Genomic DNA, 14310 nt, shown 5'->3' on the forward strand with positions numbered 1-14310 from the left:
TGACACCACGGTATGCACCAACTCGTCCGTCTTATGCACCTCATCCCACACGTCCACAGTATCGTCCAAATCACGCTCAACCACATCAAAACTCCCAAAATCAAAGTCTTCCACCTTTCCCTAAACTATCCATTTCTAATGCTGATTTGTTCCAACGACTGTTTGACGCAATTCTACTTGTAGATATCATATGGGAGTTGCTGGACATTCCATTGAAGATTGTGAAGCATTTAAAACAGCAGTAAGGAAACTGATTGCTTGTGGTAGGCTCGACATCCAAGAAGAGACCGGGCCTAATATTGTCAATAACCCCATCCCGAATCATGGGGGAAAGAATCAAGTGAATGCTGTGGAAATAGAGAATGCAGCGATCAAGAAGGTTTTGAGTTTGCATACACCCATGTCAGATATATGGGAAGGATTGAAGAAAGCTGGTTATGATATCACGGTACCAGGATGTTCAATGAAGGATGAAGAAAAGTATGATATAGAGTCGAGTTGTGCCTATCATAGCGGGCACGTGGGACATGATACTGAAAATTGTTGGGATTTCAAGGTCCGTGTCCAAGGCTTGATTACATTGGGTGTCATACGGGCCAGGCGAAAGGATACTTTTTCTGAAGAAGTTAGTGTGGTAGAGCGCTTCATACTTCGAGTGCCACCCCTTAACCAAAATCCTTTGCCTGAAAAGATGGTAATGAAGGTGAAGAAACCAGCGCCTTTTCCTTACGATGATACTCATGCAATACCGTGGAACTACAAGACAAGCGTTGAAGAAATTGGGAGTGCTTCGAGAGCCCATACTGACAACCCTCATTTGGAGGAGGAATCAACGGATGCAATAAGAGTCGGGGAAATCACAAGGAGCGGGAGATTTTATGGCCCTAAAGAACCAGAAAAGAGAAAAAGTAACAAGGAGGATGAAGCTGAAGAAATCATCGCCAGTGAAATGAAAGGTAAAGGAGAGGAAGATGAGCTTTTGAAGATCATGAAGCAAAGTGAATATGATGTAATGGAACAGTTGAAGAAAACTCCAGCTAGGATATCACTTCTATCACTAATCCTCTCATCAGAATCTCATCGAAAAGCACTCATGAGTATGTTGAGTGAGGCTTATGTCAAGTCAGATGTTACTCCTGAAAATGTGGTCAACATGGTAGATCCAGTGAAGCATGTTAACATGATCACGTTCTCAATTGACGAAATCGTTTGTCCATATGAGAAGACCTCGAGAGCTCTGCATATAACTTTGAAATGTAGAGGGTATATTATAGCCAAGGTTTTGATTGACGGAGGATCAGCACTAAATGTCCTACCCCTGTCAACTTTGTCTCAGCTATCAATGAGCACGAATGATCTAACCCCTCAAGAGATGATTGTGCGAGCTTTTGATGGTACAAAGAGAGGAATTCTAGGGGAGATAGTTTTACCCTTAGAGATAGGCCCGAGTAATTTTCAGGTTTTATTCCAAACCATGGATATTGAACCTGCCTATACCATGCTCTTGGGTAGACCTTGGATCCATGCAGCAGGTGCTGTGCCTTCTACCCTGCATCAAAAGGTCAAATATATCGAGAATGAGACGATTGTCACCATCCATGGAGAAGAAGAAATCATGGTTTCGAAACCAGTCTCAGTACCGTATGTTGAAAACACAGACTCGGTAGAAGGGAATGGATTGCATAGTTTCGAAGTTGTTGAATCTAGTTGCAAAAAAGATGCATCACTGGGGCAAAGTGTGAATGAGATAATCGCTCGAATTATGGCCAAGAGTGGATATAAGGTGGGTAAAGGTTTGGGCTCGCAGCTGCAAGGTAGCCGGTCACCTGTAATGATTCCAGAAAAGTCAAATAGATTTGGGTTAGGTTATGAAGGGTCGTTTGAAGAAGAAGTTGGGAGTATGTCTTTGGGAAAAAGAGGCAAGAAGGGCAAGACGCAACAGATTCCCCATCTAAGAGAAACATTCCCGGTGCCAGCAGAGATTATTATGCCTGAAGAGATCGTTCATCTTCCATGCCGCCTCCATATCAATGCACTAGATGACGAAGACCTAGGAGGATGCAGCACAATTCGTCCGTCCACTAATGATGAAGCATTGAAGAATTAGACAGAGCCCGTTATTGATGTGATTGCTATAAAGTAATTGTCTAGTTGATTTGTATTAGCAGCTGTTTGAGCCATTTTGAAACTTATGTTATGTTGCTCGAGACATTAATTAAGTAAATGAATTTGCATGAGTTTTCAGTAATTTTCATTATTCTTCGTCCAATTTGGTTTTTCATTTTAGATTCTTTAACCAGCGTTATTATTATTTTCCTTCTCTCGTCCATCCTTTCACTATTCCTTGTGTTCTTACTTTTGTGACATTATATCTGTTGTATTCCAACTCCACGTAAATTAATTTCCAGGAATCTTGATCTCATTGAAACTTTGCCTCACGAAAGGGACCTTGAAAACTCACCGATTGATCCCTTTATGGCTATCAATGAAGAGGATCCAGAGTCTGATGAGGAGCAAATAGTAGAAAAACTTTCAAAGTTGTTGGAAGGCTCCGAAAAGGAATTTGACTTGAATGATCAGGCGTTTGAGTTGATTAATATGGGCACTGAGGAAGAGAAGAAAGAATTGAAAATTGTTGATAATCCCGAGAGGGAAGAGATGATTCAATTATTCAAAGAGTATCTAGATGTCTTTGCATGGACTTATCGAGATATGCCTGGAGTAGATCCAAGGATTGCATCACATAAAATTCCCTTGTACCCAGATGCTGAACCAAAAAAGCAGAAGTTAAGGAGGATGCGTCCAGATATATCCCTGAAAATTAAAGAAGAGGTGACAAAGCTGTTGGAGGCTGAATTTATAGAAGTCTCAATATACCCAGATTGGGTAGCCAACGTAGTGCCTGTGCCTAAAAAGGATGGAAAAATCCGGGTGTGTGTAGACTACAGGGATTTAAATAAAGCTTGTCCGAAGGACGATTTCCCACTTCCTCATATTGATGTGCTTGTTGATAATACGGCCAAGTATCATACATTCTCATTCATGGATGGATATTCGGGGTATAATCAAATCCTCATGGATGTCGATGATAAAGAAAAAACTGCTTTTATTACTCCTTGGGGGACATTTCGTTATAGAGTGATGTCATTTGGACTAAAGAATGCAGGAGCTACTTATCAGCGCGCTATGGTTGCATTATTCCACGACATGATGCACAAGGAGATTGAAGTATATGTGGATGACATAGTTGCTAAGTCAAGAGAAGGGGAAAGTCATGTGACAGTCCTGCAAAAGTTGTTCGAACGACTCCGGAAGTACAAGTTGAGATTGAACCCTAGCAAATGTGTTTTTGGCGCATCCTCAGGAAAATTGCTCGGTTTTATTGTTAGTAGAGAAGGAATACAGGTGGATCCGGAAAAAGCAAAAGCAATACGAGATATGCCTGCCCCTAAATCAGAGCGAGATGTGAGAAGCTTCTTGGGACGACTTAATTATATTGCTAGATTCATTGCAAACTTAACTAGCACTTGTGAGCCTATCTTTAAGCTATTGAGGAAGAACCAACCAGGGAAGTGGGATGAAGATTGCCAAAAGGCGTTCGACAGAATAAAAGCTTACTTATTGAATCCCCCTATCTTGGTACCGCCAACACCAGGTCGCCCTTTGATTTTGTATTTGACTGTGCTGCCTACCTCCATGGGAGCAATGTTGGGGCAACGTGATGAGTCAGATAGGAAAGAGCAAGCTGTGTACTACATTAGCAAGAAGTTCAATGAATGTGAGGTTCGTTACATGGCAATCGAGAAAACGTGTAGTGCTCTAGTGTGGAGCTCAAAAAGACTACGACAATACATGTTGTATTACACCACTTGGTTGATATCTCGAATAGATCCCTTGAAGTATATATTTGAAAGCCCTCATATTTCTTTGAAGGTCTCAAAATGGCAGATGATATTGTCAGAATTTGACATCCAATACGTAACTCGGAAGTCGATCAAGGGAAGCGCAATTGCAGACCACCTAGCTGAAAATCCCCTCGAAGACGACCAATCAATGCAAATTGAAATTCCAGGCGGGGAAATATTGGCAGAGATTGAGGAAAGTGCATGGAAAATGTATTTTGATGGGGCAGTTAATATGCACGGCAGTGGCGTAGGAGCAGTAGTCATTTCACCAACTGGCAAACAATACCCAGTGGCCATCAAGTTGGGCTTTGAATGCACCAATAACATTGCAGAATATGAGGCTTGTGCAAGCGGTTTGCGTCTTGCAATCGATTTAGGAGTAAAACAGTTGGAAGTATTTGGGGATGCAGCGCTTATCATTTACCAAGTGAATGGCGAGTGGCAGACCAAAGACGTGAAGTTAGTGCCCTACCAAAAGTACTTGACTCGTTTGATTGCAGAATTTGAAGAAATAGAATTCTCGCATTTAACTAGAGACAAGAATCGATTTGCAGATGCCCTAGCCACGTTGGCTGCGATGACCAAGCTGGATATCCATAGTGATGTCCAACCCATCCAAGTTGAGAAGAGAGATGAACCATCTTACTGTGCCAGTGTGGAGGAGGGGCCAGATGGTAAACCTTGGTATTTTGATATCAAACAGTATATTCAGCATAGAGAGTACCCAACTGGGGCAAACGAAACCCATAGAAAGACCGTTCGCCGGTTATCGATGGCTTTTTTCTTGAATGGAGAAGTTTTGTACAAGAGAAGTCATGATGGCACCCTTTTAAGATGCGTAGATGCTCGTGAAGCTCATTCAATCATGATTGATGTCCATGAGGGAATTTGTGGGACTCATGCCAACGGACATATGATGACGCGCAAGATTATGAGAAGTGGATATTACTGGTCCACCATGGAGGCAGATTGCGTAGGATATGTTCGAAAGTGCCAAAAGTGTCAAATGTACGCAGATCGTATCAATTCACCGCCTTTTCCACTACACAATATGGTGTCTCCTTGGCCGTTCTCAATGTGGGGAATAGATGTTATTGGCCTAATCAATCCAAAGGCCTCGAATGGGCACCGTTTCATCCTGGTAGCAATAGATTATTTTACCAAGTGGATAGAAGCCTCATCATATGCCAACATTTCACAAAAGGTGTTTGTCAAGTTTCTCAAAAGGGATATTATTTGCAGATATGGAGTTCCAGAAAGAATAATCACAGATAATGCTCCTAATCTTAACGGCGCAGAAGTACAAAAGTTATGTGGACATTTCAAGATCAAGCATCACAACTCAGCTCCTTATAGACCTCAGATGAATGGTGCAGTTGAAGCAGCCAATAAGAATATCAAAAAGATCATTGCCAAGATGGTTGTGAGTTATAAAGATTGGCATGAGATGTTACCCTATGCTTTACATGCGTATCGTACTAACATACGTACGAGCACTGGAGAAACACCTTTCTCCTTGGTATATGGAATGGAGGCCGTCTCTCCGATAGAAGTTGAAATTCCTTCATTGAGGGTTTTGATGGAGGCAGAATTGGAAGAGTCTGAGTGGGTGAAAGCACGATATGAACAACTGAACATGATTGAAGAGAAAAGATTGACAGCTCTTTGTCACGGGCAGCTATATCAGAGCAGAATGGCTAAAGCCTTTAAAAAGAAAGTCCGGCCAAGGGAATTTCGATCAGGTGATCTGGTCTTAAAGAAAATCTTTCCTAATCAAGAGGATGCTAGAGGAAAATGGGCTCCAAATTATGATGGCCCTTATGTGGTCAAACATGCTTTTTCTGGGGGAGCGTTAATTCTACAAGATATGGAAGGGCAGGAGTTACGAAGACCAATAAATACTGACGCTGTCAAAAGATTCTATGCCTAACAACAACAAAAAGGAAAAAGGAAAAAAGAAAAATAGAGAAGCATGTTAGATTGAAAACCCGAAAGGGCGATCTAAGCAAAAATCGAGGCAGATAAAAAGAAATCTGTTAAGCTGATGGCTCAACAAGGTCACCTAAGCAAAAGTTATGGCAAACAAAAAACAGTTAGGTTGAAAACCTGCAGGGGCAACTTGGACATTAAGGACCCAAACTTAAACCGCCCAAGATTTTTGGAGAAAGTAACACACACTGGGGCAAGATTCAGAGAGGCAACAAAGGATCGTACTGTGGAAGGGACCGTGACTTCATTGGTGAGACTGCTAGAAAGCTGAAGGGAATCAATTCAATGAATGACAAGGGACTGATACTGGGGCAATTTTTCCATGAGATCTCAAAATTCCTTTCATCCTTTTCCATTTTCTTTTCGTGCCTAATATCTCCTCTCACAAAGGTTTCATGTACAATCAACTTTCATATCAATGGATTGGCTTTGCTTATCTCATCATTTTTATTTCTCTTTCCTTCTTCCACTCATGAATGCATATTTATTTATCAAGTTTATGTCTCGAGTAACGTAATTTAAGTTTAACAATGTGACTAAAAATTGCTTATAGCAATTCTTCAATTATTGGTTTTGATCGTGGAACTCAATAATTTTGAACACAAGTGGTATAATCATATTGTTGGAAAAGGCAAGAAGATCAAAGAGGCGAAAAGGGTGGGACAAATGAGTTCACAAGAAGTTACAAGATATGGTGACAATCTCATGAATGAGGGTTTGATTGGTTTCAACTTTTCCGGGTTGCCGTCAGTTTGGATCTTTTAAAAAATAAATAAATAAATAAATAAATAAAAATAATAAATAAAAAAAATAAAATATATATATATATATATAAATATAAAAAGGAAAGGTCTCTAAAGTTTTCTTCTCATAATTTCTTGAACATTGTGATTTTTTATTTGCTGCAACTTTTTCTGCATATTAAAAATTCCTGGGCTTAATTGCAGTTTAACTTTCGAGCTCAGAAACCTTGCATTTTAAACTTCAAAACTCAAAGGCTCATCAAAATTTAGTTTTTCAGCCGAAAAACACAATTTACATTTTTTGTCCATTTGTGAAGCCATATCCAGTCGTTTCCAAATGTTATTTTGTCTTTAAACCCATATCCAGTTGGTTAAGATTTCTCTTTCTGTTTGTATACCCATATCCAGTTGGTTGCGAATGTTTATTTTGTCTTTAAACCCATATCCAGTCGGTTAAGATTTCTCTTTCTATTTGTATACCCATATCCAGTTGGTTGCGAATGTTTATCTTTAAACCCATATCCAGTCGGTTAAGATTTCTCTTTCTATTTGTATACCCATATCCAGTTGGTTGCGAATGTTTATCTTTAAACCCATATCCAGTCGGTTAAGATTTCTCTTTCTGTTTGTATACCCATATCCAGTTGGTTGCCAATGTTTATCTTTAAACCCATATCCAGTCGGTTAAGATTTCTCTTTCTGTTTGTATACCCCCATATTTTGTCTTTAAACCCATATCCAGTCGGTTAAGATTTCTCTTTCTATTTGTATACCCATATCCAGTTAGTTGCGAATGTTTATCTTTAAACCCGTATCCAGTCGGTTATTTCTCTTTCTATTTGTTACCCATATCCAGTTGGTTGCGAATGTTTATCTTTAAACCCATATCCAGTCGGTTAAGATTTCTCTTTCTGTTTGTATACCCATATCCAGTTGGTTGCCAATGTTTATCTTTAAACCCATATCCAGTCGGTTAAGATTTCTCTTTCTGTTTGTATACCCATATCTAGTTGGTTGCGAATGATTATTTTACCTTTAAACCCATATCCAGTCGGTTAAGATTTCTCTTTCTGTTTGTGTGTCCACATCCATTTGGTTGCAAATCTCCATTTTTAAACCCATATCCAGTTGGTTGCGAATGCTTATTTTATCTTTAAACCTATATCCAGTCGGTTAAGACTTCTCTTCCTGTTTGTATGTCGATATCCAGTTGGTTGCAAATATTTGTTTTTGAACCAATTCAAGTTGGTTCCAAATTTCCTTTTCATTCATATTCAGAAGAAATTCAAGCGTTGTATTTTTGTTATTTTTGTTATTATTTTATTTTATTTAATTGTTAAGCTCATGTGCCACGCGATTTAAGTCCGTGCATACATCTAATTTTAGTTACCTAAAAAAATGTGTGTTCATGTCTTTATTTGTTTTACGGCGATAATATATAAACTTAGTTTATTAGATTATCTTGCTAGAAACAATTAAAGAGGGGCAACTGTAAACACCATTTTTTTGTTATAATAATAATAATAATTATTATTATTATTATTATCTCATTTGTTCTTCAAGTAAAATTCATTGAACCCTATGTGTTTTTGGTACGTGATGATACTTAAGCATTTGTACCCTTGTTCTCTAAATTTTGTATTCATGCTACCATTACCATTCTTCTAAGTTTTCTTTTCTTCTTATTTTATTTTATTTCCTATTCTGTGTGTGTTTTAAAAAAAAAAAATACAAAACCAAAGTAATCTAATCGATGGGTATTTTATGTATCTGTTTTCCACTATAGATTTCAAGCATATTCACAGGAAAATATAGAGAAATATTATATGACATTTGTTGGTCGGTAAAGTGCCGAATAATAGTGGGGCAACAATGGTGAAAATTGTCCAATTCAACACTGATAAAGCTGTAAATCTCATCCGTAAAAATTGCTAAATTCAGCTTATGGACACCATCCTTATCTTATCCAGAAAAAGTAATAAACACAAGAAAGGAAATTTCAGAAAGTTGAAAAATACATGTTCAGTAAAGATGGCTACAAGTTTCATCTGTCGACACCTCTGTTGAAGAAGACAAACACCTTACCTGCATATACAACAAGAGAATCAGAGTTGTCTGTACGCCGAGAGCAAAATAATCAGAGTTGATTTGGGTTTTAGCCTAAATAAGCCATGACAAGAAAGTAGGAGAAAAAGATAAAGGCTTCAACACAAATTTTACAAGCGTGGCACAGGAAATACAAAGAGGGAGGGTGCTGCTAGCAACAACGACAAAAAAAAAAAAAGGAGAAAGAGGCGATCAGAAGAGAACAAAAATCGTTCTTTATATAAAAGGGATTCTGGGTGTTCAAAAAAAAAAAAAAAAGAAGGAAGAAAGAAGGGAACAACGGAGGGAAAGATGAGATAGGAGTAAGAGTTTGCAATCCATTGTGCTAAGAATATTGGAAGAAAAAAAGTAGAGAGTATAAACACCAGGAGAAGGAAGGAGGAAGAGGGCTTTTTTTGGAGAGCTCACATACCATAAGGCAGAGTCTTTTGTTTCTAAAAAATAATGGAGACAACGTAAAGAGAACATTCACCACTGTCTTGTAGTCGATCTTCACCAGCACACCAAACAAAGATATCAAAAGAGAAGTAAGAAATATTTGATTTGGCTGGGTTTGTTCACGCTTTGGGTAGGTGAGTTTCCGCAACCCCTTATTATAACTTACTTACTGTCTTCAGAAAATGAATATTCGAGACAATGGCTGAATAGTGTGAAGCATCTTTTTCAAAGGATAAAAATTATTGGTTTCAACACACCCACCACCATTCTTCTTTTCCTATAGCCATATGCTGGAACCCCAAGCCTCATTATTTTTGTCCTAGTTCTTCGATGAACCACGTCTCGAAAACCCTGCTCCTTATTCACTTGTAAAACATTTCATTATTTTATTGCTATTTTTTATTCCCTCTGATTTATGTTTAAAGCATAGTGGTATGACACCTACTACTCATAGTAGTTGTAGGTTACGTAAGCTTTTATTTGGTGTTTTACTTTGCTTTGCCTTTTCAACCCATAAGTTAAATATTATATATTGCTGTCTTTGGGAGTTGACATAAAGAAGAGTAGATAGCTAGTACTCACTGCCATATAGCTGTAGAGATGTCTGCATGTCATGACAAAATTTTTAAAATCATATAATGGGTTGGTCCTCTAAATAAGCATTTGTTCATAAGTCCCCAAACATATTTATTTTTGAGGTATATTCCATTATCCTACACATTTATTTTTATTACAGCGAACTCCAAATTGGAATACTGGTACATTTTTTTTGTTTTGTTTTATTATCATTTTTATTATGACTAAATGCATTTTATTAATTAATGTTAGGAATAGAGAACATATAAAGAGTCGTTGTGGCCTGGGAGGTGATAAATGAATTTAAGCTTTTTAACTATAAGATGTTATTACACAATTGGGTCCACATTATTTTAGTGCTGAAGTACAAATGTAACTAAGTAAATGTCATTAAGATAGTAAATTGACATGATACTTGCAGGCTGAACGTTTTTTTGCGGACAAACATATACAAATCTTTTTTTTTTTTTTTTTTTTTTTGTCTTTTTTCTAAGTGTGTGATTCTTGTTTTAACAATTCATCATCGTTTCTTTTATTTAAATATAATGCTTGTTCTTACATCTGTGTAGTTCTTGTCGTCTCCACTGAAAAGAATATTATTCGCTTATTTAATTTTGTATTAGTCACGTGTTGAATATTTCATTGTTCTGTTTACCGATTTGGTATATTTTTATTTGTTTCGCTATTTCGCCTTAACACAATTTAAATTTAAATTTAAATTTTATTACAATATTTTAGGAGGGTGATTTGGCCGTGACGGCTTGTTAATCCTACTGTAGTTTTGTTCAGGATCATTTTAACCGTGACGGCTTGATGATTCAGGACTCGTTAAATTTGTCATATTTTTATATCAATTTAAAACATATAATAATGTTAAAATTACACATAAGGGTGATTTAGCCGTGACGGCTTTGTTTAATCCTGTGTATTTGGTTAGGGATCATTTTAACCGTGACGGCTTGATGATTCGTAACTCATTAAAATTATCATATATTGTTTTTATATTAATTTAACCTTAAAATCATTTAAAGGGGGTAATTTAGCCGCGACGGCTTGTCGATCCCATACTCTTTTGAATCATTTTAGCCGTGACGGTTTGGTGATTCAAAATATATTATAAAATTTATACTAATAAAAAAAAAAATTATTGAAATCGATACAAATTATCAAAGCCTAAACTTTCCAATGATTTTCCTCAAAATTATTTTTAAAAATTAAATTCAATCAATACACAAGCATTTTCTTAAGAACGACGTAGCTTTGAATTCCTCACTGTACCGGAGGATACGTCGGAGCGGAACTCTTTCCGTCAAGCTAAAAATAAAATTTTAATAATTTAGTTTCCTCACTTCCTGAGTAATTATATTATTTTTTAAAAGGGATTAAGCAAATATTTTTAAAAGCTATTAATAACTCGCACAATTAATTCAAGGTAACCGTTTTTAAACGGATGTGTCAGGGGTGCAGTGGGATTAAGTTTTCACCCTTCCTTGAGCATAATTAGACTCCCGAACCTTTGATCTATAATTTTAAAGACCAGTTTGCAATAAAAGGTTTTCCAATTTTTCCAAAGTAAATAAAATTGGTGGCGACTCCATTTATTTTAATTCTTTAAATTTCGGGTCATTACACTAACATTTTTTTTAAAAAAACTAAACTAGCTTTTAAAAAATCTCACCTTATTTAATAAATGGATTAACGACAGTGTTTTAAAATCCCGCCCCACCCGAGGTCGATCCTTTTGGGTCACTGACCCCTCTCTCTCAGGGTTCGGGTTAGTAGTTAGACCTTACTTGCACGTTGACCACTCTAACTCCGAAACTCTCCCGGTTGAACCCGTGACTCTCGAGATCAGAAGGATCACTGCACTTCTTTTTATAAAAAAAAAAATTATACCCCGAATGACGTGTTTGATGTGTAAAAAAAAAAAAAAACTTGTTGATGCCTAGATATAGAACTAGGGGCATGTTTGGTAGAGGTGTTTTTTTAAGAATCTTGAAAAACCTCACTTGGGATTGTAGTATACCTATGTTTGGTAGAGGAAATTCAAAAATTTCCCCATGATTTCCAAACGCCTAGCTTTTTTATTGCAGTGCAAATTTGTGGTCAAAATACCACCAAGAAATACCACAAAATATGTGGTATTTCCACAATTCGGTTTCTTGGATAAACTTTTCTGAATTTTTCGGACTGTTTTACCCTTTTGTTGCATCGCCCATGTTGACGCAGATCTACAAGTAATGGTGGCAGATTAATACCTCCAACTTGAGTTCCTGACACTGGATCGACGCTTGCTTTAAAATTTTCGGGTGTATTTGTTGACCGACCAACCAAGAGAGAGAGGTCTGCTTAACAATCACAGGGTCCGAGAGGTGGTCGGTGGCTACGAACACGGATCTGGAAATGGACGACTAAACACAACAATAAATTTGAAGTGTTGATAAAATAGAGAGACGGAAACTGAGTAAGATGATCTAAAAAATAGCGCCCCTCACAGTTAATTTCGTAAATTGGATATACATTCCCGTCAATATCTTATTATCAACCAAACATAACATTTATAAAATCAACCCAACCCAATATTTCTATATATATTTTTATCAACCAAACAACTTTTTTGTAACATTCCCAAAAGACTACCTTTCCCATCATAATCTAGGAAATCAAGTTTCCTGAATTTAAAAAAATTTCTCATCTACCAAACGCTCCCTAAATCTAAAATCTAAATCGTTCTTCTTCTTCTCTTCCGATCTTCTCTCCCAGACCCAGACTCCCTGTTTTGGTGATCTTCTCCACTGTGCTGATTCTTCTCTCCCTACTGTTAATTTATCGTGACCATTAATCGTCGTGTCACCGCCTTTCCTCTGCTATTTTCTATTGGGTAAAGGATCTCTTTTCACATACTGTTATAAGTGCATGAGAAGGACAAGAAGAGCCTGAGTTTGATGATATAATTTTTCATTATCTCCATTGGAATATGTGTTTTATAATTTGATAGTGTGATACTTCATTAGCTTGTGAATATTGACTTGTGAATGTAATTGGTTGAATTATGTTAAGTATATTTTGAATCTTTCATGATTGGTGGTTTGATTTTTTTGAATTTTTCATATGAAATATATATTTATATTTTTTTAATGTATAAAACTGGGTCAAAGAAGTGACCCTGTGACTCCTCGGTTGAACCCGTGACCCCCCTCGGTTGAACCCGTGACCCCCTGACTCCTGACCTCAGCCAAGTCAATGGCCGGGTCCAATTTTTAAACATTGGTTAATGGAGAAGAAATTTTCTACAATAACACTATATATCCCTCGTGGTATGTATCCCCCGTGGTATGTAGTAAAAATATGAAAATCATTTTTTTTCTCTTCATGTCAACAGACAATTTTTTAGAAAAGAATTTTTTTTTGCAATTTTAATATTTTTACTTTGTAGATACATAATAAAAATCGAGAACTACATTTTTCTTAATAAATATGCTCGTTCCTAATGTGAGCCGGGCCATAGACCTAGGGCTGTGCATGGGTCAGGTCGGGTAAGGTTTTTGTCCGACTCGACCCAACTTGGTTTTTATAGGTCAGGTATTTTGACCCGACCCGCTTTAATTTGATTCAAGTCAGGTCTGACTTGGATTGAATTTTGTTGAACTAGTTCAGAACCAGTTTGGATATGACCTGACTTGGTTTCTGAAGTAGGTCTGACTTGGTTTCTGAACTGAGTCAAATCTGACCTGACCCGTTTTTGACTTGGTTTTCTCACAAAATTTTGTCAAAATTTTTACGTTGCAAAAGACCAAAATTTCGTCACAAAATTATTTTTTGGTCAAAATTTTTACAAAAAAAAATTTTCTATTGAAATTTAGTTTCCGTCAACAGTTTTGACGAAAATGATTTCTTCCATCAAATGTTTTAAACGAAAAAAGAATTTTGTCAAAAAATTTGACGGAATATTTTTCGTTCAAAATTTCGATGGGAATCTGTTCTGACAAAAATTTTGACGGAAATTATTTCGAGGGAAATGTTTCATTTGAAACTTTCAACGAAATTTAGATTTTCTAAAGAATTTTGACAGAATATTTTTTTCGTCAAAATGTTTTTTTTGTCAAAAAAAATTACGGAATTTTTTTATAAAAATGTGTTTCGTTGAAAATTTTGATGGAAATTTTTTATCATAAAACTTGACAAAAATATTTAGTTGAAAATTTTCGATGGAATGTGTTTCGCTAAAAATTTCGACGAAAATTTTTTTTGTCAAAAAATTTAACGAAAATTTTTTCGTCGAAAACTTTCGCCGAAATTTGAAATCTGTAAAGAATTTTGATGAATTTTTTGATGACGAAAATGTTTCCGTCGAAAACTTTCGCCAAAATTTGAAATCTGTAAAGAATTTTGATGAAATTTTTTGCCGTAAAAATTTTTTGATGATGAAAATATTTCCCTTGAAAACTTTCGCCGAAATTTGAAATCTGCAAAGAATTTTGATGAAATTTTTTACCGTCAAAATTTTTTGATGACGAAAATGTTTCCGTCGAAAAATTTCGCCAAAATTTGAA

At 36.5% G+C, this 14310-nt stretch overlaps 1 protein-coding gene across 1 annotated transcript; it reads left to right on the forward strand.

The window, feature by feature from the left end:
• The first annotated feature begins 190 nt into the window (after positions 1–190).
• LOC133290615 (uncharacterized) lies at positions 191–5835 on the forward strand. Its single transcript, XM_061488728.1, has 2 exons — positions 191–2076; positions 2409–5835. The coding sequence occupies exons 1-2, from the start codon at positions 191–193 to the stop codon at positions 5833–5835; spliced, it is 5313 nt and encodes a 1770-aa protein (XP_061344712.1).
• Positions 5836–14310: the final 8475 nt, after the last annotated feature.

The sequence above is a fragment of the Gastrolobium bilobum genome, unplaced genomic scaffold (assembly GCF_033153095.1).
Source record: "Gastrolobium bilobum isolate Gb01-03AN ecotype WA unplaced genomic scaffold, APGP_CSIRO_Gbil_v1 utg36469, whole genome shotgun sequence".
Lineage (NCBI taxonomy): Eukaryota > Viridiplantae > Streptophyta > Magnoliopsida > Fabales > Fabaceae > Gastrolobium > Gastrolobium bilobum.